At 43.7% G+C, this 25,139-nt stretch overlaps 1 protein-coding gene across 1 annotated transcript; it reads right to left on the reverse strand.

Moving 5' to 3' along the window:
* Nucleotides 1–5,434: 5,434 nt before the first annotated feature.
* On the reverse strand, nt 5,435–7,741 carry LOC120440228 (uncharacterized protein KIAA0754-like). Its single transcript, XM_039612219.1, has 2 exons — nt 7,429–7,741; nt 5,435–6,608 (listed from the first exon to the last, which is right to left on the reverse strand). The coding sequence occupies exons 1-2, from the start codon at nt 7,608–7,610 to the stop codon at nt 5,435–5,437; spliced, it is 1,356 nt and encodes a 451-aa protein (XP_039468153.1). The 5' UTR covers nt 7,611–7,741.
* Between the last annotated feature and the right edge of the window lie 17,398 nt (nt 7,742–25,139).

Raw genomic sequence — 25,139 nt, forward strand, 5'->3', positions numbered from 1 at the left:
CTTTCTAAATGGTGAAAAACTATGATCACAACTTTATTGACACCTGCGTGCAGAAACAGGTGACAAAGGTGTGAAAGAATCAAAGGATTTCTTGAAGAACCTCAGTGGCCTCAGCTGAAAGTAACATCAGAGTGCAGTACATGAAAAATTAACCGGCTTTATTATTTTATGTATTAAACTGCTTATCAGATTGACCTACTCTTTAATTATCCTTCTGGATTCTTCCGTCTCACTTTAGCCAATGATTAAACACTTGGCAAGCTGCTGGCCTTCAGTATATTTGACCTTTGGTATTTTTGGCCTTCTTCATACTTGACTAACTGGCAAATGGCCTGTTAGTCTTGTCTCCTACAAGAGAATGCTTTTGAAATTGTTGTCATGTGCTAGACACATGACAATTGTGAAGACCTGCTGGACAAGGAAACTGACTCTTTGAACAATAGTCATGCTGTTTCCAATGAAGTTTCACAACTTCTTTGAAATGAACCATATTGTAACAAACCTGATAAAAAATACTAGAAAAAAGTTTGTTGTCTTACATAATATAAGGAAAAACTAAATCTTTACCATAGTCGCACCTGCCAAATCTTAAACAACTACTATTAATACAAATGATTTAAGGCACACTTATACACAGTTCAATCATCCATCCAAATCACTGAATTCAGGTGTTCCAATCACTTCCATGGCCTCGGGCATATAAAACCGAGCACTTAGGCATGCAGACTGCTTCTACAAACATTTGTAAAATAATGGGTCGGTCTCAGGAGCTCAGTGAATTCCAGTGTGGTAATGTGTGGTACATAGTTCTAGTGAAAGGAACTCCTAATACATGAGTGTGTCTGTGTATCTGTTTTTGTGTATTCCACAAGCTCTGGTCCTCTACCAGAGGCCTGAATTCTGGGGGTTCTGTGCAGTATCTTAAGTGTTTCTCAGATCACTCTCTTCTGGACAGAGACCTCTGATGTTGGGACCACTTTGGTTTTTACCTTGGACATCTGCGCCAGTTATTCCTTCAGCCCCTGGTACTTCTTCATGATATCGTTGTCTACTGGGAGTGATGCATTTATAACTGTTGTCTTCTGCTACTTTTCAACCACATATATGTCAAGTTTACTGGCCAGCAGCTGCTTGTCTGTCTGGAACTCAAAGACCCACAGGACCTTAGATTTGTTTTAAACTACCTATGATGGTGTCTCACATTGGAACTTACATCCTGCTGCCATGTGTTGGATTGTCTCTGGGGCACTGTTGCTCAGTCTGACTCTTGGGTCCTGTCAGCTGTGGTAGACTCCTGCCTCTATGGATTTTTGTTCTGCCCTTTGTTAACCAGTCTGGATGTAAACCTGGTGCTAGCACCCCCCTTATTTGTGCTTCCAGGTGTTCATGGCAGCCAGTCAGTATGGATCATGTCAGGCCGTGATGCTTTCCAGCTTGTTATTCTGGAGACTCATTGTTGGATGTCTCTCTTGGTGATGTTGACTGGTTCTTGTTCTGGAAGGTCTGCTTTTAATTCCACCAGTTACTTGAAATTGCCGTTGTCTGACACCTCTTTTTTTTTTTTTTTAGATGTTCTTCCAGTATTGCTTAGTCTGCCCTCATAGAATTGTTGTAGCTGTACACCTTTACTTTCTCAGTCCTCTGCTTCTCTAATATATGTTTTCAGAGTCGTGACCAGAGCAGTGAGCATTTTGATTACTGTTGGAACAGCATATATGAGCTCAGTTTTTCAGTGATACTGGTTGTGGGTGTGGTGTACAGAAAAGTGTTCACATCTGCAAGCATCTCCTCTAATGGGACCTTGTCAGTGAGCTGTGGGAGTCGTGACCTCATTTGAGTGGCTACACTTAATATTGTCACTGCAGGTGGCTGGAGATCATCTACCTGAGTTACACTGCTCTCTTTTACCAGGTTGGGATTATTATGTTCATGCTTAACTGTTTCCACTATGCTGTGGCCTCTGGATGATCACAGTGGATTGACAGAGCCTCCACTGTGTTTTAAAGATATGTAAGATGTGTTACTAGAATCCAGTTGAAGGTGAGTCAGTGATAAGTAGACGTAGATGTTTCTGGTCAAGGGCCAGATGATCTCAGGTCCTGTGTGAGGTCTTTACTGGATTTATTTTCTATTTCTTAAGGACATGGCTCTCACATGCTGTTCATCTGATATACACACAATGGTCAGTTATTAACTAAAAAATGCTTTTTAGAAAATGTTATTATTATTTCAACCTAAATCCATCCATTCAAGTCGCATTCACAATTGTACTGTTAATTTAACAATCGGAAAGAAGTAAGAATGCGAGCTATTGCCAATGGGACTACAATAATATCACCTAAGCACAGCATAATTAACCAGAATTCATTTCAAAGGGAAACTCTATCTAAACGTTACACTTTTTAAGCCATTTTCTTTGAAATAGTGGATCAGGGCAAGTATATGTGACCCAGACATTTCAGAACTCCCCTGGTACAGCCCTCTTGTATATTTGGACAGGAAACCTCTCACAGTATTGGATGTTAAGCCTCAGTGCAGTTGTTTTGATGTTTCCCACAGTGGCTAGGGGTGGGGGCCAGGATGAAGGGTGCCCAATAGTACCGTTGCAAATTGTGTTTCTGGGACAAAGCCTGTTTTTGTTCAGCCCTAAATGTGGACAGAGTCAAAGCGAGGCCAGTGGGCTGAAAGACTCATGGTCCATAATCCTGATTTTACACTGTAAACAAACTGCCTCTGTTTAGATGGAGCTCTGATACTGAAATATCAAGCTTATCAGATGTGACTATATATATATGTGTGTGTGTGTATATTATATGTATATAAACACACACACACACACACATATATATATATGTGTTTTGTGTGTGTGTGTGTGTGTGTGTGTGTGTGTGTGTGTGTGTGTGTGTGTGTGTGTGTGTGTGTGTATTTCACTAAAAGTTTTTAGAAATGGCATAAATTCTGATTGTTGAAAATGCAAATAATCCACATCCATCAGGCAGTAAAAGGAGTAAGACCTCTGCGATAGTCTTTCTACTTTCCTGAAAAAGTTGTGTGAGGCTTTTAGAGCAGAACAGGACACCAAGTTGTAGTGCTGGTGGCAGTGTGTGGCTCTGAGCTACAGTAACAGATGTTTTGCTAAAAACACCTAGGATGCCTGATGGGATGTTTTAAAGGTCAGTGTTATTCTGTAATAAGAGGCAGTTCCCCGGAGCTCTGCCATACTGTATCTGTCAGCAAATACCAGGCCTCGAGTGTTTAGCTGCAACTACCTTTCACCAAATAAATAGAAGGTGCTCTTGCATTCAAAACAGCTTAAAAAAAAAAGACTGTGGGCATTTAACAGTATCATGTATTACAAACTATAGTTGTTATTAAATGTTACGGGTAGTGATTTTGTTATCGAGAAATCGGTTCTAGATATTAAATAAAAAGTAAAATATATTAAGTTGTCCAGTGATTACTTGAGATGAGAAGATTTTGTTCAGGTTAGTAACTTTTCCCCCTGTATACTGAGGGGACTGCGAGGAAACACCAAACTGAACAATATGGACACATTTTTTTACTGAACCAAATGTAAAATATCCTTGTAGTGACTGATTTGAGGATTAAAACATTAACTTAAAGGTTTCAGAAGTGAATATATTTTAAAGTTATTTCAGACATGTTATTATTTCATATTAGGCTTTTTATGTTCATGTGCCTTTTTCTCATATATATATATATATATATATATATATATATATATATATATATATATATATATATATATATATATATATATATATATATATATATATATATATATATATATATTAACATCAAGTTTGTTTCAAAATGTCATTTCATTTCACTGTGGAGTTGTCACAGCACTGTCACCTTTCAGCTACTTTTAAACCTTTAACCTCTCTTAAAGGACAGCAGCATTTTATTTTCTGATTTTCTTCACTCAAGCCAACACAACATGGGTAATACTACTAATTGCTGCTTTTGACATTGATGCTTAGTCTTAGGGTCAATCACAAGCAAGCCCGGCCTTTCAACCTTACGAAATATAATGAAATTACTTGTAAGTTTACTGTTTTAGGTAGGGTTAATTGAGTAACCCTAGTAAATCAGCTAGGTTTGTCGCTACCAAAGCTATGGTCCCTAATTGAATTTACACAAAATGAAATTTAATATAAAAACTAATAAATCCATTGTGATTTTGCAAATTATAAATTATCTAAGATATTGGTAATGAGAGTTATTCACACTTTATACTAGCTGTTTAGCCAATTTAGTTGCTAACATTAGCAGCATTAGCACTGTTAAAGCTGTTAATATTGCTGTATATTTTGAGCTGTGAAGCTATAGCTAACAAGAATGAATTTGCTAACTCTGAGCCATGCTAACATTGAGTTGTTTACTTCCAAAAACAAAAGAACGAGACATATTGAATTAGAAATGGGAAAATGCAAAAGTCTGTGCAAAATAAAAAATTAATAGGCCGACAGTGTCACTCTGCCACGCAGACCGTGGGGACGAGGAAAGTAGGACCCAAAACGCGGGACTCTTCGATGCCACAGTGCACTTTATTTACAGTGAACAGACAGGTAAGTCCAACAATTAACCCAAAGGTGCAATTTGCCAATGGTGCTCGTCTCCTGCTCCCAGTGCGTCCCGTGCTATAGCTCCCTTAGTGCGTGTGCTCCCCAACTCGCTTCTCCGCTCGGCTATCCTGGAGGAAGAAGGAAAGTCCACAATTAGCCACACGCTAGCCGATTAACACGCTCACGCTGCTCGCACGGACTATACCAGTTCGGAGTAATAATCCCACGTCGACTGTCGCCGCGAGTCCAGGTTAAATACCTCTCTCCAGCCGGGATGGATGATTACCAACAGCTGGTCAGGTAATCAGCTGCAGGTGGGCCGGTAACAGTGAAGAGGGACTCCCAATGACGACAGTCGCCAGGACACGCCTCTCCCACAGCGTGCACTTCTGTAAACAGCCCGAGGACCGGGGAGAGAGAGGGAGAAGCAAACCCACACGCAAACACACACTACACATTCAACTGTGGGCCGAACAGTAGACGACACAGCCCCTTAATAATAATAATAACAACAACAGTCCATAACTGCTCACGGACCCCCGAGTCCTCCAGAGCCGGGTCCGTGACAGTACCCCCCCTAAGGGTCGGCTCCCGACGACCCGAAACAAAAAGCAAAAAACAGGAAAACCACCCCAGGGCGGGCGGCGGGGGGCCAGGACGGAGGGCCCCAAAACCCCTCCGAACCACACCACTAAACAACAAAAACGAAAAAACTCAGTTCATCAGGCCAACCCCCCGCCCTAATGGCAGCAAACATAGTTCTGGCGGCTGACCCGGTGGACAGCAAAACAGGTGAAACCTGCTATGGATAGGCAGAGGCCGACGACCGTTCAGGAGGCCTACCTTCAGTCCATCGGTGGAAACGCTGGATCTCCGGCGGACGGCCATGGGTCCAGCAGCAGCGACGAAACAGTTCTGGGGGCCTGCCACTGATCCAGTGGCGGCGGTGCTGCATCTCTGGTGGCCTGCCAGGCGTCCAGTGGTTGCGGCGCTGCAGCTCCGGCGGGCGGCCACGGATCCGGTAGCAGCAGTGTTGCAGCTCTGGCGGGCGACAGAGTAGAACAGCCCATGACGCCCGGCGCGCTGGACGTGGACGGCGTGGAGGGCGCGCTGGACGTGGACGGCGTGGAGGGCGCGCTGGACGTGGACCCTGCACACTGACCCCCCGCGTAGACTGATCGGATTCCTCCCGCCCGCCGACCTCCGATGGCTGTGCGCGCTCCTCCGGCCTGCCGAGCCCCTCTCTCGATGGCGGGCACTCCTCTTGCTCGCCGAGCTCCTGCTCGCCTCTGCTGCAGCTCCGGCCCCTGCAGCTCCAGCTCAGGCGGTGCGCGCTTCTCCGGCCCGCCGGGCCCCTCTCTTGACGGTAGCCGCTCCTCCCGCTCGCCGAATTCCGGCTCCGGCTCACAGAGCTCCTCCTCAGGTGGTGCGGGCTCCCTCCGCTCGCTGAGCTCCGCCGGCTCGCTGAGCTCCACAGTCGGCGAGGCGGGCTCCTCCCGCTCGCTGAGCTCCACAGTCGGCGAGGCGGGCTCCTCCTGCTCGCTGAGCTCCTCCTCCGGCTGCGACGCGGGCTCCCCCCGCTCGCTGAGCTCCCCCGGCTCGCTGAGCTCCCCCGGCTCGCTGAGCTCCACAGTCGGCGAGGCGGGCTCCCCCCGCTCGCTGAGCTCCTCCTCCGGCTGCGACGCGCTCCACAGCTGGCGACGCGGGCTCCCCCCGCTCGCTGAGCTCCTCCTCCGGCTGCGACGCGCTCCACAGCTGGCGACGCGGGCTCCCCCCGCTCGCTGAGCTCCTCCTCCGGCTGCGACGCGGGCTCCCCCCGCTCGCTGAGCTCCTCCTCCGGCTGCGACGCGGGCTCCCCCCGCTCGCTGAGCTCCTCCTCCGGCTGCGACGCGGGCTCCCCCCGCTCGCTGAGCTCCTCCTCTGGCTGCGGAGCGGCTATAGATGGTTGATCCGGAGGTGAAGATGGTGATGCGGTAGCTGCAGGTGGCGAAGATGATGGTCGAGCGGGTGATGTGGATGCTGAAACAGATGACAACTGAGTGACTAGCTGGGCGGCAGACTGAGTAGAGGGTGATATGGCTAACATGAAGGGCTGAGAGGAAGACAATGTTACCGCTGCCTCTGCAACGTCCAGGGGGCCAGAGGCGACTGAGGCTTCCAGTTCGGCCTCTGGGGAAGCCCTGGGGGGAACCCCAGCCTCCCGATTGCCTGTAGTGGCAGCATTATTTTCCAGCACTGGGTCCTTTAACAAGTCAGCAGCCACAAAAACAGTGTCAGGATGCCTATTAGCACAGTGCAGTAACTCAGAATTAACGGCTTCAGTCCATTTGGCTGCCACCCCAGCGCCTTCAGTGTTCACTGTTTTAGAGCCAACTGGCTCACAAACGAAGGCTCCGTATCCCGCACCAGAAAAACAATCAGCACTACTCCTTACATTACTAAATGACCCAGGAATAGCTTCTGGCCCACCTCCACTTTCTGGCAATGCAGACCTTCTAAGCTTATTCCCCATTGCGATCCCGGTTTTATTATTAACTGATTGTGCACTGTCCCTTGGTTTAAACGAAGCCCTCTCTGTTTTCATAACAAAAACATCTTTACCAACAACAGAGTCCGTTTCACTCACTGCGGCTCCTTGTGCGGCTAGTCCCGCGGCTAGCCCTGAGTCAGCTGGTTCTTCCGAAACAACCGGAGTGAGGTGAGCTTCGGTTTGATGAAGACGACGCCGACGCCGTCTCTTTCGTGATGGCGGGGCCGCGTCAAAGGAATCTGTCCCCTCCTGCTCGTGAGAGACTGGATTAAGTAAGGTGACAGAGTCCGGTTTACTCACTGTGCTTACCAGCGCTGCCGATCCTTTGTCTGCCGACACAGAGGACATCGAAGGAATGAGAGGAGATGGAGTAGGGCGCCGTCTTCCCTGCAGTGGAGGGTCCAATAGGTGAGCAGCAAGCGGCGGTGGAAAAACTCTCCGCCTATGAAGAAAACACCAAGCAGCAAGGGCTGCCAGGGAGGCAGCCGCATCCTCCTTGCCCGGACAGCCCAAACCAAACAGTTCGAAGCTGGAGCTTGCCCGCAGCTCAGTTACAATTTGAATGAGTTTGTCAATATCCAGAAAGCTCGTAGAGAAGGTAGTGGAGGAAAGATAATTATCAAAAAACACTACCTGTATGTGTCTCATGTGTGGATCCACAGCCTGGGTTACGCTCTGGCAGTAACCCCACAGCTGTGTGAGCGATCCCTCCTCCGTGGCAACTCTTGAGTCTGCTGGGTCCATGGTGGTTGGTGGGATTATTCTGTCACGGTCTGCCACGCAGACCGTGGGGACGAGGAAAGTAGGACCCAAAACGCGGGACTCTTCGATGCCACAGTGCACTTTATTTACAGTGAACAGACAGGTAAGTCCAACAATTAACCCAAAGGTGCAATTTGCCAATGGTGCTCGTCTCCTGCTCCCAGTGCGTCCCGTGCTATAGCTCCCTTAGTGCGTGTGCTCCCCAACTCGCTTCTCCGCTCGGCTATCCTGGAGGAAGAAGGAAAGTCCACAATTAGCCACACGCTAGCCGATTAACACGCTCACGCTGCTCGCACGGACTATACCAGTTCGGAGTAATAATCCCACGTCGACTGTCGCCGCGAGTCCAGGTTAAATACCTCTCTCCAGCCGGGATGGATGATTACCAACAGCTGGTCAGGTAATCAGCTGCAGGTGGGCCGGTAACAGTGAAGAGGGACTCCCAATGACGACAGTCGCCAGGACACGCCTCTCCCACGGCGTGCACTTCTGTAAACAGCCCGAGGACTGGGGAGAGAGAGGGAGAAGCAAACCCACACGCAAACACACACTACACATTCAACTGTGGACCGAACAGTAGACGACACAGCCCCTTAATAATAATAATAATAACAACAGTCCATAACTGCTCACGGACCCCCGAGTCCTCCAGAGCCGGGTCCGTGACAGACAGCACATTTTCTGCACAGCTGTAATTTAAAAGCTCCTCAAAATAAAAAAACAAACATGTTTTGACTTTTTTAACATGTGTTAGGCCTACAGATATTTGCTTGTAGCTGTTACAGAATAAAAGGCACAGAGAGTAGGGTTCCTAGGGGTCTTCCTGGGGTGTGTGAGGGGCTTTCTGAGATTCCTACAGTAACTCGACACTCTGTATGTTCCAGCTCCAGTTAATGAACAGATTATCTCACTGGTAGCACAGATGTAGATTTCAGCATGACACACCACGCAAACCAGATTGTTGTATGTGGTCTTTCTTTTCTACTTGTTTAAATTTAAACTAAGGTGATCTTTTATTTAAACTATAATTATGAGTTCAAACACTTTTATATGCGGTAAATTTTTTACTTTCCAATGTATATAGTAAATGATGTATGTTCTGGTCTTCCTGTCATCATTCTGCCCCAGAATATTACCTCACATCATATAATGCATCTGACAAGCAGCTTTTACCACATTTGCAGAATAGCAAACAAGAGGGGGATTGTGACTGAAGAGTGAGCAGAAAGCAACAAATCAAAAAATGTGGAACAGCTGAGAGAGGAATTTTGACTAAAAGCTCTAAGAGGGGAGCAAAAACCACATCCCTGCTCACATTGACTCTAATTTCATTCACTGTCAGACTGTTAGGATGCCTGGGTCGTTGACCCAGAGGTTTTTGAGTTTATTATATGATTTATCATTTCTGGGTTTCTTTGAGTTCTGTCTTTTGGTTTATGTCTCGGTGTGATCCTTAGTTGCTGTCTCCCCTGTCTGCTGTATCCCCATGTCCAGTCAGTGTCTGTGTCTGCCCTGGTCCCACGTCTCTGTTCCCTCTGGTGTAGTGCCTGCATGTGAGTCTGTGTCTTTTGTTCAGTCTGTGTTATGTGTTTCCTGTTTTACTTTGAAGGTCTCTGTCTTATCTCAGTGTGTTCGGTTTACGCTTCCTTGTCTTGTCAGTTCTGTTTTGACCCAGCTGTGTTTTCCTCCTGTTACTCATTCCCTGATTGCTCCCTCTGTGTATTTTAGCCCTGTGTTTCTCTGTGTCCGTGTCATGATCTACCGTTCATTTTGCTGTGTGTTCCGTCTGCCTGCCTGTGTAAGTTTATTTTGTATTTTCGAGTTTTTTGTTACTTTTTGCCTTCCAGCATTAAAGCTGAGTTTTGAAATACACTTTTGCCTCCGAGCGTCTGCACTTTGGGTCCTCCTTACCACCACTCCTGCCTGCACACAGCCTTCACATGACACAGACTAGTGTATGTTACAGTTTGATCTAATCCCATGAGTCCGTTACAGTCCTACAATAAACCTACCATAAAGTTTCAGCACTGAGTAAATTAAAACAAATAAGCCAGGTTTGCATGCAAATATAGTCAATGTTTTATAAAATTTTACAATCAGTTAAAGAATTTAAATGATGTCCACATTTCTGTCTATTGTTGATACAGAGCTGGCGTGAGTAAGTTTGCAGACAGTGAGAGGACACAACACGACAAAATTAAAACAGTTCCAGTTAACGCATAAAATCTAAAAAAAAAAAAATTCACAATGGAAATTTAGCATTTCTGTCTGTCTCTACTCCCTGTCATTGCACTGTGCTATTGTTTTTTTTTAATTTCCTCCAGCCAAGGAAGTAACAACTGTTTTGCCCAGTTTTACCTTCCACTCTTTGTGAACCTGATCAAGCGACTGCAACAATAATCACATCAGTTAAGTAATTAGAAAGGTTTAAAAAAGTAGGCAGACTATAGTTATTCTACTCAGACTTCACATCTTATCTCAAATACAGGAGCAAATGTGGGTTTGCAGAACGGAAGCTTTCTTGTTGCTTTCAACAGTCTTCATGAATTGTTCTGCAGGCTTCTTACAGGAGAGTCCAAAGCTCTTCCTCGGTGATGTTGTGGTCAGGGCTCCGTGCAGGGGAGCACATGAATGGTTGCTTTCCATTTTGTGCATGCTTTTTCTACACTGGCAGCGTGTTTGGGATTCTCATGCTAAACAAATTATACCATTGCAAATGATCTTTTTAAAGACACACTGTACATCATGCCAGGATATGCCAAGTTTTAAGCTAATAACACTTTGGGTGTAAAAATACTGTTTATGCCTAAACTGCATGGCAGAGGGTTGCCATGCAGTTTAGGCATAAACACTGACCGAGCATATGTGACGTGCTGCTTCACCTCACGCCGCAGGTTTCAGGACGTGGCGGCTTGGTGGCTGCAACCAGTTCCTTTCTTTCTCTCCATATATATATATATATATATATATATATATATATATATATATATATATATATATATATATATATATATATATATATACTGACTGAGAGTTTGTGGAGAGGTTTATTGCTTATCACATGTAGAGACAAATGTGGCACAGCTTCATCATATCTGGTAATTACATTCTCAGCTGCAGGGTAAGTTTCTGATGAAATCCGGCTCACTGCAATGCTGGCGTCAGAGTCGTTTACCGTTATTTACGCCATCTCGGCATTATCCAAAGTTTTTCAAAAGGTCTAGGATAATATCTAGTGGTAATCATCATCACAGCACAAATGGGTGGCAGCTCTCAGCTAGCTGCTGTATCAACTTGCCTGGATGCAGCGTGGAATCGGTGCAGACGCCAAATAGTCGGATGGCTCTTTTTCATAGCGTGTGCTTGTTTGTGTTTGCTGATGCACTGGAATGAGAACAAACGGCTGACAACATGTTTCAGGAGGAAGTGCAAACACACACACACATGCAGACACACGCTCGTATATCCCAAGGCGCTTATATCAGACACAAAAAGAAATCATTCAGCCTTGCACTGAGAATCACCTCTGATAGTCTCAGCCATGAAATTTCAGCTTTGGCAAAAGCAGTAGGCACAAAAAAGATGAAGACAAAAGCACATCGGCCATGCGCTCACTCCTAGATGCTCATGCACCCTCCTACATGTAGGCTTGACAAATTTGGATTTGGCCAGGGATGTGTCCCTCTCTCTACGTCTCTATCAGTTTATTGTCAGACTGGTGCCTGGTGAGCTCTGTACCATTAAAGGGGCAGATGTTAAACAGTGGTCTTTTTCCTCTCTTGCATAACTCCTGTGTTATCGGGCCAGTTCCCTGTGGTGTAATGAGGCCAATAAAATCAGTACCTCATTAGCATACTTACGTAACCTGAACTAATGAACTGGGTTTAATTCCTGAGCCAGGACAAGATTCACTGCATATTTAGAGCATGCATATTTATATGTGCATGAGTATTTCATCAATACCAGCTGAATTAGTGACGAGGTTGTGATGTTTTGATTTTTGTTTTGATTTTTGTCAGCCTTTTTTATCAGAAGTCAGCTCGACTTTGTGATCAAGAGCCATGGAAATGGCTTATGGCGCAGTATACACATTCTTCCTTTAATCCTCTGAATACTTGCATTAGGGTGCAAAGATAGCGAGGCAGCATAGCATAAGCCATCCTGAATGCTTTCCAGGGTGACAGTTTGAGACGGGTGGTAAAAAAGGAAAACTGTAGAGGGTGAGGGACGGGTCAAGGAGCGCATGATGGAGGAGGATCGAGGAGGCTGAGGGGGCTAGAGAAGAAGGAGACAGGGTTAAGCTGGGTGAGGTTGGGACAAAGACACAACATGTCAAAAAGAGGAAAGGAGAAATAAGCAAAAGGCAGAAAAAGGAGGCGAGCAGAGAAGTCAGGAAGGGAGAGCAGGGAGTCGGGATTCCTCCATGGGGGGATGACTTCAACCCTGCTGTTCCTTTTGCTGCATTCTTCAAAGCCTCATGTCTGAAATCTCACTTCATTTCCCTCATGACATCATAGCCCGGTGATGTCCATGCATCGGTGCTCTGCCCTCATTCCATTGTCTGCTTTGTCTGCTGTCTTCATGGAGGAATGGTAGGAAGTCAGGGTGTAGGTGTGGACGTGTATTTGAAGTGGCTGGGTGGAGTACTTGATAAGCTTCTCCAAAACAGTTTGAGATCGACAGAGCTGCAGGCCTTCAGCTTAGCTTAGGAAGAGTACACACACACACACACACACACACACACACACACACACACACACACACACACACACACACACACATTATTACTTTATAAAATACATTTTAAAACTAATCTAAGGTACTTGGACTTGAGTGCTATTTAATTTCACTTTCTACTCCACTTAGTATTTGACAAATTGCGACACTGATAGTATGCGGAAGAAAAAAAGAACCTCTCGGCTGAGTTTTCAGGCTCTTCTGTGGAACCAGCTCTTAGATTGTGTTCGGGAGACAGACAGCCTCTCTACTTTTAAGATTAGGCTTAAAACTTTCCTTTTTGATCAATCATACCCTATCCTCCCTTAGTTATGCTGCAATAGGCCTAGGATGCTGGGGGCTTCCCATGATGCACTGAGTGTTTCTACTAGAGATGGCACAATACCACTTTTTTATGTCCGATACCGATATGATAAATTTGGATATCTGCCGATACCGATATGAATCCGATATTGTGTGTTTTTTAATCAATAAAACTGTTTTTTTAAATATCTTGCTGCATTTTGTATAAGTTCATACTCAAGTTTAAATAAACAACAACACTAAAGCTATTCTGTTATACCTGTGTGTAAAAAATACACTGCACCCAAAATATTTCATAGTTCAGCAACACTGATCAATCTAATAAACCTTACCTAACTTAAAACCTAACTTAAACCTACTCCATCCTCCCTATTCTGGTATTTTAAAGAGTACTTAGCAGAAATATTAAGCAACCTAACTAATAGGGTTGCAAACTCCCAGCAAAAAAAAAAAAAAAAAAAAAAAAAAAAAAAGGGAACCACCCCCACCCTCCACCTCATGATACTTAATCGATGTAATCAACTTTAATTTGATGCAGGGTGAAAAAAAATGCACAGAAACAAATTATTTTTCAAGAATAATTAAATAGATTCAACATCTTTCTTCAACAGAATTGCAGAATTCACAGATGGTACTTTCCCAAAGGAAAAAGTACTATAGCTTACTAGGGTATATTAGACTTAAGAGTTACTATATATAGTAATGGACTTCTATACATTTTACATCAGATTAAAACTTTGGGTGTAAGATTCAAATAATTATTTATTAAAAGCTAGACATTTGAAATGAGAATAAGAAAGAAAAGTATGTCTTTGTGCCCCCTTTTCCCTGTTAATGCCCTATCGGCCCCCCTGGCTAAACTTTGCTATATCCGCCCCTGCACAGTTACCAGCCGTCAGCTGCGTAGAAAACGATCCTGGTGTAGAAATACATTCTAACAACAGCTTATCAAGCTTAAACGTGCTGCTGTTGTTCCGCCGCTGGTTTCCTCTTTCTGGTGCAAAGTGGGCCAAAAACAGACAAGAGAGACGGACTCGCGACATAAAAGCCGATCAGCTGATCATTAAGCAGTTTCACGATTGAAGTAGCAGCAGGAGATGGAGAGAGAGAGAAGAGGCAGTCGCTCCATATGTCGGTTGTTAAGCTTAACATGGGAACGCTTTACAAACATTCAGAGATGAACTTACACACTTGCTTTACTTCTCTCTGGGATAACTTCCTCGGAGATGAAATGCTGGTTTGGTAGTGAGGCTACAAATACACACAGCCACTTTATCACCTGACACTGCTCCAACGTGCTACGGTTATGAGCCGAGTTACGCCGTGTTGCAAGTTTTGTGAGATGCTTTTTTGTTATTTAATGGATCGGATTACATTTTTTATTTTTCGCCGATATCCGATCCAGTAATTTAGGTCAGTATCGGACCGATACCGATACGTAATATCGGATCGGTCCATCTCTAGTTTCTACTTCTCTCACCCCTTTTCACTCTCTGTGTGTTTATACACCCCTTTGCATTTAATCATTAGTAATTATTCATCTCTGGTTCTCTTCCACAGTGCGTCTTTGTCCTGTCTCCTTCCCCTCACCCCCAACCAGTCACGGCAGATGGCTGCCTGGCTCTGATGGAGCTTTCTTAAAAGGGATTTTTTTCTTCCCACTGTCACCAAATGCTTTCTCATAGAGGGTCATCAGATATAAAGCACACTGAGGTGACTGCTTTTGTGATCTGGGGCTATGTAAATAAATAAATAAATAAATAAATGATACATTTAAAAAACTAATAACCAAAGAAGTAAAAATTAATTGAATAGAACAGATGGATAGATGGATCAGTCTAACCCTTCTCCTTGCCCTTCACCACTTTCCTGCTATTCCTGTATAGATTTCCTTTTCTGTAAAACACATTACACTGATAACTGTGGCTGTTGTAAATTCATGGGTCATTATTTTGCCCATTGTTCGAGCATTTTAAATTTCAGTAATTTTATTCAGAAATTTTTTTTCCAACAGATACACATGGTGCAATTTTATCTACTACACAAGCTTAAGAAACACACAGAGGCTAATTTTGGTTCGCTCTAAATTTGATATTTAACATTGTCAGTCCCTCCCTCCCTTCCTACTGTCTGCAGTGTTTCCAATCAGGGAAGTATAGCAAGGCCCAAGATTACAGTCATAGGAGGACTGGCTTTATCTCTCTGCTTTAAAAGGGAAAGAAGAGGGAGGGGAGAAAAACAGCAAAGAGGAGAAGGATGAGGAGGAGGAGGAGGGAAGGCAGCTAATAATTGCAGCTGGCTTGTTTTAATTGTGCCCAGAATCCCTGGTGATTGCAGGGGCCAATAGAGGGACTGAAGCTGCGTTGTGTTGATCAGCATGCTCTTTTCTGCTCTGCACAATAATACACATAAACAGTGAGCCACAATGACTGACACACACACAGCGTTTTCTACAGCAGCCAAGCTGTCAACAATCCTGACAATGGTGGCCATTATTTTCAGGCGTACTGCTGCCCTCTGTGCGGCTCCTTCCAGCAGTGTGTGCGCACAGGATGTTTGGGAGCGTGCATTCTTTGAATCTTCAGAACACACTGTCCAACGGCACCTCTGCCAAGAGAAAGTCAGTGTCCAGAGGCGACGCAGGCCAAGCACTCACAGCAGAGCGGCAGCAAAGCATTCAGCAAAAACTTTAATTTAGCTAATTTGCATAAAGAAAGAGAAACTGGCCCTTTGTTGAACTTCAGTCAGAGGTAGCCTTTATCTGATTGCGCCTGTGAAGTTGACCAAGGTTTTGCGTTCAAAGGGAGCAGAGTGCGATCAACCTGCTCGAGAAAAATCCCCACCATCTTAAATCAAGTGGAGGGAAGTGTGTCAAGGAAAAACTTTCCTCTCGTCTGGTCTCCCTGCACTCTTTTCCTCACTCGTCCTTTGTTTGATGTGCTCACGAGACAGACAATACAGACAGAGAGAGAGAGATAGAGAACATGTGCATGCATGAGGAAAAGATTCATTATTGAGATAATGAGTCCGTGTGGGACAATATAAGACAGTTCACTCCCCCTGTGGTTGTCTCCAGCATTCTAGGAGAGGACACTTTTCCAGTTCGGAGGAAGAGGACAGCCAGCACTGCCACGGCCTCGTTATTGTGCCACCCTGCCGACGGTTGCCATTGCTGCTCCATGAAGAGTTCTGTTAAAGAGCACTGCCAATTGGAGGTCTTCTGGAGTTTTCTTTCCTCCATAGAAAAAGAAGAGCTGACAAATCCTGCCTTCGATTGAAAACCATATAACTCAGCTTCACAAAAACGTTTTTGTGGAAAATCTGTTTGCATTAATTCTATATTCTATAACCTGACCTGAGTTCTTGACTATGCTTTTGTATTTTTATCTAGAAAAAACCTCATTTACACTGATGCATAGATCATACATGTCAAAGATGTACATTTCCTTATTTTTTTACATTTCACCAAAATTCAACATTCAACATTTACTTGGCACTCGTTCATTTTGCAACCAATCACAGAGCTAGCCTTCCTGATCATTTTACTCAGTCTGTTGGTGTCACCAGCTCAGATGCTGCAAAATACGATGCACTCAAGAATGTATCACTCTATCGAATGATAGAAAATCTCCATTCTTTTTCTGCACACACTAGGATCTCAGCTTCCTTCCTGCACATCCCCGCCTTGTATAGAGGTTTGCAGACATGCGACCACTCACCATGTGCACATGTGCAGACACAACTTGTCGGCCATTTTGGAAGTGGGCTATCCTAACATGTCAAGTGAGTGAAAAACCTGCTAAACATTATGTAGATGAGATAAAGTATGGCAACTATAAGTAAACAAACAAGTCTATATTCTCTCTCAGAATAAGAAAAACACTTTCATGGCAAGCATCGTGCTCGTTATGTGGAGAAACTGGGCAAGGGAGGGCTGAAGATGGATGTTTAGTTACTCTATCCGAGTGTGTTTACTGATGTTTTAAAGCATGGCACTCTCTCCGACTTCATGCCGCAAGACTTATATCATTACGTTATCATGTTATACATTTGAGATATGAAGGCCAACAAAAGTTTCCATGCTTATCAGTATTTTGTGTCAGAATGGGTAACAAACCTCAGTCACTGGACTCTGCCTGGAACTGTAGCCACTGGATTTAGTGGACCACGATAACTGCTCAGGTATTTACCAGATTCTTTTGGCAGATGGGGGAGATGAGAAAGAAAACGTCTGGAAAATAATAATAAAAAAATCTTAATGCAAAAATTTGAATCTTGTTTGAAACATACTTGTGATCTTAAAAATTCAAATAAGTTATAACTGATACTTTTTGATCTGATTCCACTGTTTCAGTTAATTGTTTTTAGGTTTTTTTCATCTTCTTCTATGCAAAACAGCAGGAAAACAAAAAAGAAATATTCTCTTTCTGTCCTTGATGATTGCGGCACCCAACAGCACAGCAGAATATAGATGTTGAAAGGATGAGAGGAACAAGAGTGAAAGGGAAGGTTTACAAGATGGTACTGAGACCTGCTATGATGTGTGGTTTGGAGATTTGGAGGCACTGACAAAAAGACAGGAGGTGGAGCTGGAGGTGGCATTGCTGAAGATGTTATGATTTTCACTGAGAGTGATCACTATTGGAATTACGAATCAGAGGGAGAGCTCAGGTTGAGCAGTTTTGAGACAAAGTTAGTGATTAAAAGTTGAGATGGTTTGGACATTGGATGAGGGATAGTGCATATATCGGACAAAGCATTTGGATGATGAAACTGTCAGGCAGAGGCAGATGGTAGGGAGAAGTTTAGATGGAGGCAGATGATCCACTGTGGTGAGCCCTAAAGAGAGCAGCTGAAAGAAAAAGAAGAAAAAAATAAGGAAAATATGATCTCCTCTGTATCCTTCATTTAAGTTACACTGTGACAAAAATAATAACAATAATAACAAAATAATAAACTTTTACAGGACAGTCTAGGCAATAAACTATACATTTTACACATGTATTACTTAGAATTTCAGCCCAAACAGTCATGCTAAATTAATTTCATTAACTGCAGTATTTCTTTATCACGTGGGAAAACTGAAGGCATAATGTTGACATTGCACTTTTTTTTTTCTTATAAATATATCAGGGATTAAATGTCTGGTTAAACTTCTTTTCACTGACAGAGAGGGAAGTTTTACTGGTCTGGTCTATTTAAGATCAAAGTGAGCTGTTTGTAGCCCGCAATGTGAAATGAGATTGACATCTCTGGACTAGAATTTAGTAAAAACCATGCAGCAGCATTTTATATTGTATACCGTTTGTAACATGTACCCCCTTTTTCTAGATATGTAAATGAATACAGTGATATATCTCACCTGGATAAAGTAAGATCATTCCGTATTAGGTATTTATCAGGCATCCAAAGATCAAAAAACTCTGATTTAAAGGCTATGTCTCCATGATGGACCCTTTTCAAAAATGCTATTAGACACAATATGGGCAGCACAGTGCTGCAGTGGTTAGCACTGTCACCTCACAGCATGAAGGTTCAGTCAACTGGCTGGCTGTGTGGGCTCTCTCCAGGTACTTTGACTTCTTCCAACAGTCCAAAGTCATGCTTGTTTGGAGAATTAGTGATTCTGAATTGGCCATAGATTTGAATATGAGTGTGAATGTTTTTCTCTCTATATGTGACCTGTGACGGCCATACTTTGCTTTTTTCCCTGTGACAATTGGGATAGGCATCTCTGTCCTGGAAGACTTGAGAACCAGAAATAATAGATGATATTGTATCATTTTGTTGGTGCCATTCAAACAGAAGACAATGTGAAAATGAACCTAAATTATTCTATAACTTCTTAATGTCCACCAGGTTTCTGGTGAGCTACTTTGGACTAATATTGAATTGAATTTGAGATACACGTTAAACAAGATGCTCTATTTCTATATACCAAATACATAACAGTTGGCAGTTTGGTAGATATTAACCTAACCTCAAGTTTAAATGGGTTGCTGCAACCTAGTGAAAGTTAAGAGATTAAATAAAAATCTATAAACAAATATGTGTAAAAGGAAAAAAAAACATTTACAGAAAGTTAAAAAGAGATATTTCAGGGTCAAAAACACTACAGCATTTCTTTCTTTTCTTTTGTCTTCTTCTTGGCTTCATGTCGTGCACTGCTGTGCGGTGCATCCAGATTGCTGAAATAAACTTTAAAGTATAGATTTTTCCATAGAGTTGAGCCGTCAATTTAGCACCAATGGCTGATGTGATTTTACCCCAGGTGGTTTTGGATTTTGTGTCACAATAGGAGAATCAGAAACGTTAATCAATAGACTCTCCCCCTTCTTGACTCCCCCCTTTTCTTTCTCCTCAAAACAAGTGAACTAAACAGCAGTCCACCCTCACTGACATGGAGAGCAGACTGCTGTTTGTGAAAACAACTTTATGGCAAGAAGCCCTGCAGCACCTTGGTTAATATGTCATGTTATCACAATGGATTTTGCCCCATTTTTTGTCTTTTCATCAGATTTGACACTTTGTCTTTTTTTAACTTCCCTAAAACAAATTATATAAGGCATTGGGGTGGGAAAACCTTGCAAGAGAGAGGGGAAAAGAGCTTGCAAGGTCGGAGATAAGTGGAGGTATTAACTTGTGGAATGAAACAGAAAGAGAGCAACAGAGGTGCACATGCACCATTCATTCTCCATTCAGAGCCGCTGCTACAGTGCGGCACAGAGGAAGCACACTGGGACACTTCCCTCGTCATTAATCACAGTGACAGGCCTTTTGTTGTCACTTAGCAGCTGTATGCTGGGGAACATTACTGTTGCTGATTACAAGCTCTACACACCACAGTTGCATGTACTTGTGGGACCATGTACGAGTTGGTTTTGACCTTGCTTGAACCCACAAAAATAATTGTTATCTTGCTACAAATTCTTCCTTGTCTGGTCAAAATGCCATCTATTACAATTTAGCTAGATTCAAGGCAATGTAGAGAGAAAAAAAAGACAAAAAATATATATATATATATATATATTTTAGATTACATTGTTTTTGGTCAAAGTCTATCTCAAGGGTAAGTTCTAGACAGCCAAAGTTGACTTTTATTCAAAGATTTACTTATTCGCTATTTTTAAATATTCATATCAGTAGTGTCAGTGAGTAATGTGTGCTGATAAATAAAACGTGTTGAGTCATGTATGAAGCAAAGAAACACAAAACTAAACCAAGCCAAACAGCAATAGATATAGCCTTGGAGTTAGATAGATAGAGAATTTATGGTCCCACATGCAGGAATTCAGCCAAAGAAGAGTCCAGTCTTGCTACAAAGAAAAGTTTCTGATTGGGAGCCTTAAGTGGGATGTTACTGGCAGCCAGCCTTACCTTTTGTCCTGGCGAGTAATCACTGTGATGATGAGTTAGTCCACGTACCTTTTTTTTGAGCCTGAGCAAGGCCTCGCTGGTCTGGGTCCAGGCCCGCTGGCAGTGTTCCAGATGCTGTTGGATTGATGGTACAACGAGCTCCAGTTCTGTGGAAGGGAATAAGGGGGGTTTATATCCAAGAGATAGAGGGCGACTGACATGTAGCTGAGGAGGTGAGGGAGTTGTGTGTGTATTCAATCCAGAGTAACTGTTGTAACCAAGTGGCAGTATTTTGAGAGGTGATGCATTGTATGGCAAGCTCCTGGTTCAGCCGCTCAGTTTGCCCATTGGTCTGTGGATGGTAACCAGAGCTGAGGCACACCTTGGCTCCCAAGGAAGAACAGAAGGTTTTCCAGGTTTGTGAGAGGGAGTTTGGAAACATAATTTACAAGGATAGTCTTACCATTGGGCGGAGGGAGGTCAGTGAGGGAAGTCTAATGCAATGTGAGACAAACGGAACCTTGTGGGATGTGAGTCTGGAAAGTGGGGAAGCTACCTTACAGCAATCTCTGATGAAGGTAAAGGGTAAAAGTTGCTAAAAACCAAGAAGTGTTGGAGCTTTGTCTTGATATATTCTCAATCATCCAGGTAAGTAAATCTCCAAAAGTTGATTCTGTTCATCTGGCCATTCCCCAACTCTCTGTGAATGGTACTTTGATCAGTGGTTGTTGATCAATGAGCATATTTCTTGGGTAGCAATGAGGTCAGAAGGAGTGGTGCACAGGTGATCAGTGGTGGCGGGGCCTGAAGGGAGAGCAGATCTAAGGCATTGGGTGTGACAGAATAAACTCCAGATATGTTGGAGAGGGATCAGGGGAAGGTCCAGGTGACGGGCTATTTCAGCGTCAATAAGATTCAGCTCATAGCTAGAATCCTCAAAAGCATGGAGGGGGTGAAAGGCTTGTTGGTGACAGTGTTTCACTGGGAGTAACGGTGCATACACACCGAACGCGATAGAAGCGACCAAAGAGTCAGGTTTACATGTAAAGTCAATGGAGGAGCATGATGAAGCGCGACTGGGGGTCCCGCGAAACTTCAGAAGCAGATTGGTGTTGCGAAAACGCTTTTCTGCCTGATTCGCACGAACAATTAGCATGACTGATGCGTTTGAAGCGCAAAGTAAAATACACGCTGCATTTTATGTGGTGCATTTTGTGCATGCACGCTTATCGCGTCTGCTGCTCAAGTTGGAAAAATCTGAACTCCAGCGTCAAGTCGCACCACGACAACCAATCAGGTGATGGGTGTCAGTGATGCTGTGACTGAGTGAATGGAGTCACAGCATCAGCAGGACATGCATACTGCTAAACACCGTGGCTAATCACCCCGAGCTACATGACACCAGCTGTTTTCTATACAAAGACAGGAATAAAAAAATAAACATTATAAAGAGGTTAAACTATTTAGACAGGAAAGCTCTTAAGAGGTTTGTGGGTGGCTCTTAAAAGAGCCGTTGTGGTTGCAAAGGCCCCGCTCTCTCTGTCGAGAAGTGAGGCATGAATAGCTTCCTCACCCGGACACCCAGGCCTGAAGACTCCACCACAGCTAGTCCTGCGCTGCTCACATATTATAAACTTTTACTAACCGCAGACAGATGGACAGGTGCTCTGCAGGTGTCATTTAGCACCTGTAGTTGGTGTCTAGGCGGGCGATGCTTGGACCGACGCGAGACAGCAGCTCCTCAAACTGGGTGAGGGACAGACGGTGGTACCGCTGAAAGCGGCCGTCATCCAGACGCAGCTCCTGGAGCAAGTGGTGAAACTCACCAAACTGCTCACGCTTGTGGAGGACCTGATGGACCCAGGTACGGTGAGGACATCCTTTACGCTGCTGCTCTGCTCTCCACAGTAAATAGAGAAGGGAGACTCTCTCTTCAAACGTTAGATCGACAGCTGCCATCTTGCAAACATACCGTCTTGCACTACTTCCTCCCACATTTCCGCTTCACGCACGTGAAAATTGCATATTTTAAAGAGCGACCAGTTCGCTTTGGACGCGCTTTGAGGTGTGAATGTGCAAGTGACCAGCTAGGAGCGTGTGGCGCTTTTTGGTCGCTTCTATTGTGTTCGGTGTGAACGCACTGTAAGAGACGGGACTTGGGCAGGGAAGAACCGCCCACCAGTACCCCAGAATTACTATTTGGGTGACTATTTGGCTGAACTGGACAGGAGGCAATGAAATGACCAGCACTGCCGCAATATAAGCACTCACGAGTGCAAAAATACCTCTCTCTCTCTCCACGGGAGTGAGCCTCGACTGCCCAATTTACATGGGTTTGTTTGGGTCCTTTGTTGGAGGGGAAAAGGGACCACTGAACGGCTCCGTGGGTGGCAGCGTGAGAGGGCACAGAAGTCTGGTAAGTGACCGCGTTTTCCTTACTCTCTGTCTATACAAAGAGCTAAAGAGACTAATTCCTCGAATGAAGGGGGTTCATCATGAGCTGGTCCTTCACACTTGGAAAAGAGGGAGTTTGACTGAGCCTATTTTACCATCATAGATAGGCAGACAATCTGGTGAAGAGGGGCAGTTTTATAAGCTGGTCCGTATCAGATCTTCAGGCTACTCTTTGAGCGGCCGACCAAGCTCCATGGACAAACCCCTGACCACCAAGCACTCTAGCTCCCTCGCCAGGCTTTGGTCCAGTCTGGGTCCTAGTAACCCTGTCCCAGACAGCGTAAACTTGACTTTTCTTATTTCATAGACCTCAAAATCAGAGTTAGTCCAACTGGGAGCAATCAGGTGTGCGCTGGTATCAAGAACACTTGCAGAAAATTTTGTGATCTAAGCATGAATAACCATCTTATCATGGTGGAGGGGTTTTTGTGTCCCAGGGGATATACTGTCAGGGGCTGTCACAAAGTTGAGATTAAAAGAAAAACAAAGACCTCGTGTCAGTCTGAATAAAATACAAGAGATCTATTTTTTTAAATTTCTTATGCAATTCTGAAGTACACAGCACCTGTAATAATAATTTGAATTACATATGGATGTTGTCAGCCTCATTACCATTTGAGACATTCACTCACCAAAACAACTGGAAAAAAACTGTGGATAATGACCATGTAATGGCCATTACTTTTGAATACACATTATGATGGTTACGCATTAATTGACCTTTGAAGTGTTAGACAATATGCAATTTGAAATTTCTCTCTTGCTACTCCAAACTATCTCTCAAAGCCACATGCACTTTTTGGGGTGATTGTGGATGCAACCTCATGCCCCATACCACGCTTGTTTTTGGTTTGCCTGTTGAAGCCTAATAACAGTAAAGCCTATTTTAACAAGTCAATTCTCCACGCAGTGTGTTTAATTCAAATATAGCCGCTCGCGGGCACATACATTTATGGTTTCATTCTCTTTCAGTCGCTGAAACCTTGAAGAGTCCCGCAGAGGCAATCATACCAGACACTTGAGTAAAAATAAACCGATCAAAACTTGATTTCTTGTCATGAGATGGGTACAACAGAGGGCAGTATGGTGGTTAAAAAACAGTTGCCATACAGAATAATTTCTGGGTTGGAACCTTCTAGAGAGCTGGGGCGTTCTGTATGGAGTTTGCATGTTCTTTCTGTGTCTCCCTGTGGTCCTGTTTCATCCCAGAGTTAAAAAACAAAATGCATTTTAACTGATAACTGATGGCTGCAGGTCTGTAACAAGTGTTTCAGATGTGTTATACCTTTCTTTATTCACACTGTGATAGCCCGAATGCATCAATATTTTTATATAAAAGATGAATTTAGCTTCTGGGTCTGAAAGGCAAAGCCGGTTTAGAACTGCCTTAAGCCTAGTTAAACTCTGATCTCCAACAGGGACAGATTCCTTCAGTTGGCAAAAGTAAAAAGAAGTGGTATTGTAAAGGAGTATGTGCTGAAACATGGTCTCAGTCATGTTTTTGTATGTTCCTACTGTACTTTTAAATCTTCTCTCGCGAGTGTCATTCAGTAGTATGTTATGGCTCGAATCCTGCCATTGACTGATAAGGATTCGGTGCATTTATTGACTTGACTGTCAAAGACATAAAGTACTGTGAAAAAGTCTTGAACAATGCCTATTTCTGTATATTTTGCTTCCACATTTGCTTTATTGAAGCAGTGTGGAAATCATCTTGACCAAAAACAGAACAAAAGGTAACCAAGTTGCAAAGAGTTTTGGACTATCCTTTAAGAAGCCTGGAGAAGAAGACTAGCAAAATAAATTAGTAGAAAGATAAAATTTTGTTTTCCAGAATATATATAAAACATGAAACAAAGTTTTGGGTGCACTGTCTATTCACATCTATTTAACGTAAGAACAATAGAAGATAAAACACACTTTGTTGTCAGGTATACATGTTGCCCCCTCGTGTATGCATGGCCATAGTCCCTAGACTTGCAAGTAATGTTCTTTGGTCATTCTGTGATGAATCTGTGATGGCATGTTGATGTATCCAGGGTGTACGCCATCCCTTGCCCTATGAAAACTGGTATAAGCTCCTGCCACCAATGATCCTAAATTAGACAAGTTGTTGGGAAAACGGTTAGATGTTTAAGTGACATAAAAACAAAAGGCGAGCCAAAATATTACCCATTTTTTGGGATTTCCTTACCTGATTGAGCATGCATCAAGACTTTACCCATGTTTCTTTTGCTGGTGCTTAAAATCAATTGCTCCTATCTGCTTGGACTACACAAAACCTCTGAAAATGACTTGTGGTATCACCACCAAGACAGTGAATGAAAATATTTGTTACAGGGGTGTGGTCTTTGGCTCTGCTGTGGTGGAGGGTGGTGCAGCCACCTAAAGGGGCAGTGTCAGGGAGG

The sequence above is a fragment of the Oreochromis aureus genome, linkage group 5 (genome assembly GCF_013358895.1).
Source record: "Oreochromis aureus strain Israel breed Guangdong linkage group 5, ZZ_aureus, whole genome shotgun sequence".
NCBI lineage: Eukaryota > Metazoa > Chordata > Actinopteri > Cichliformes > Cichlidae > Oreochromis > Oreochromis aureus.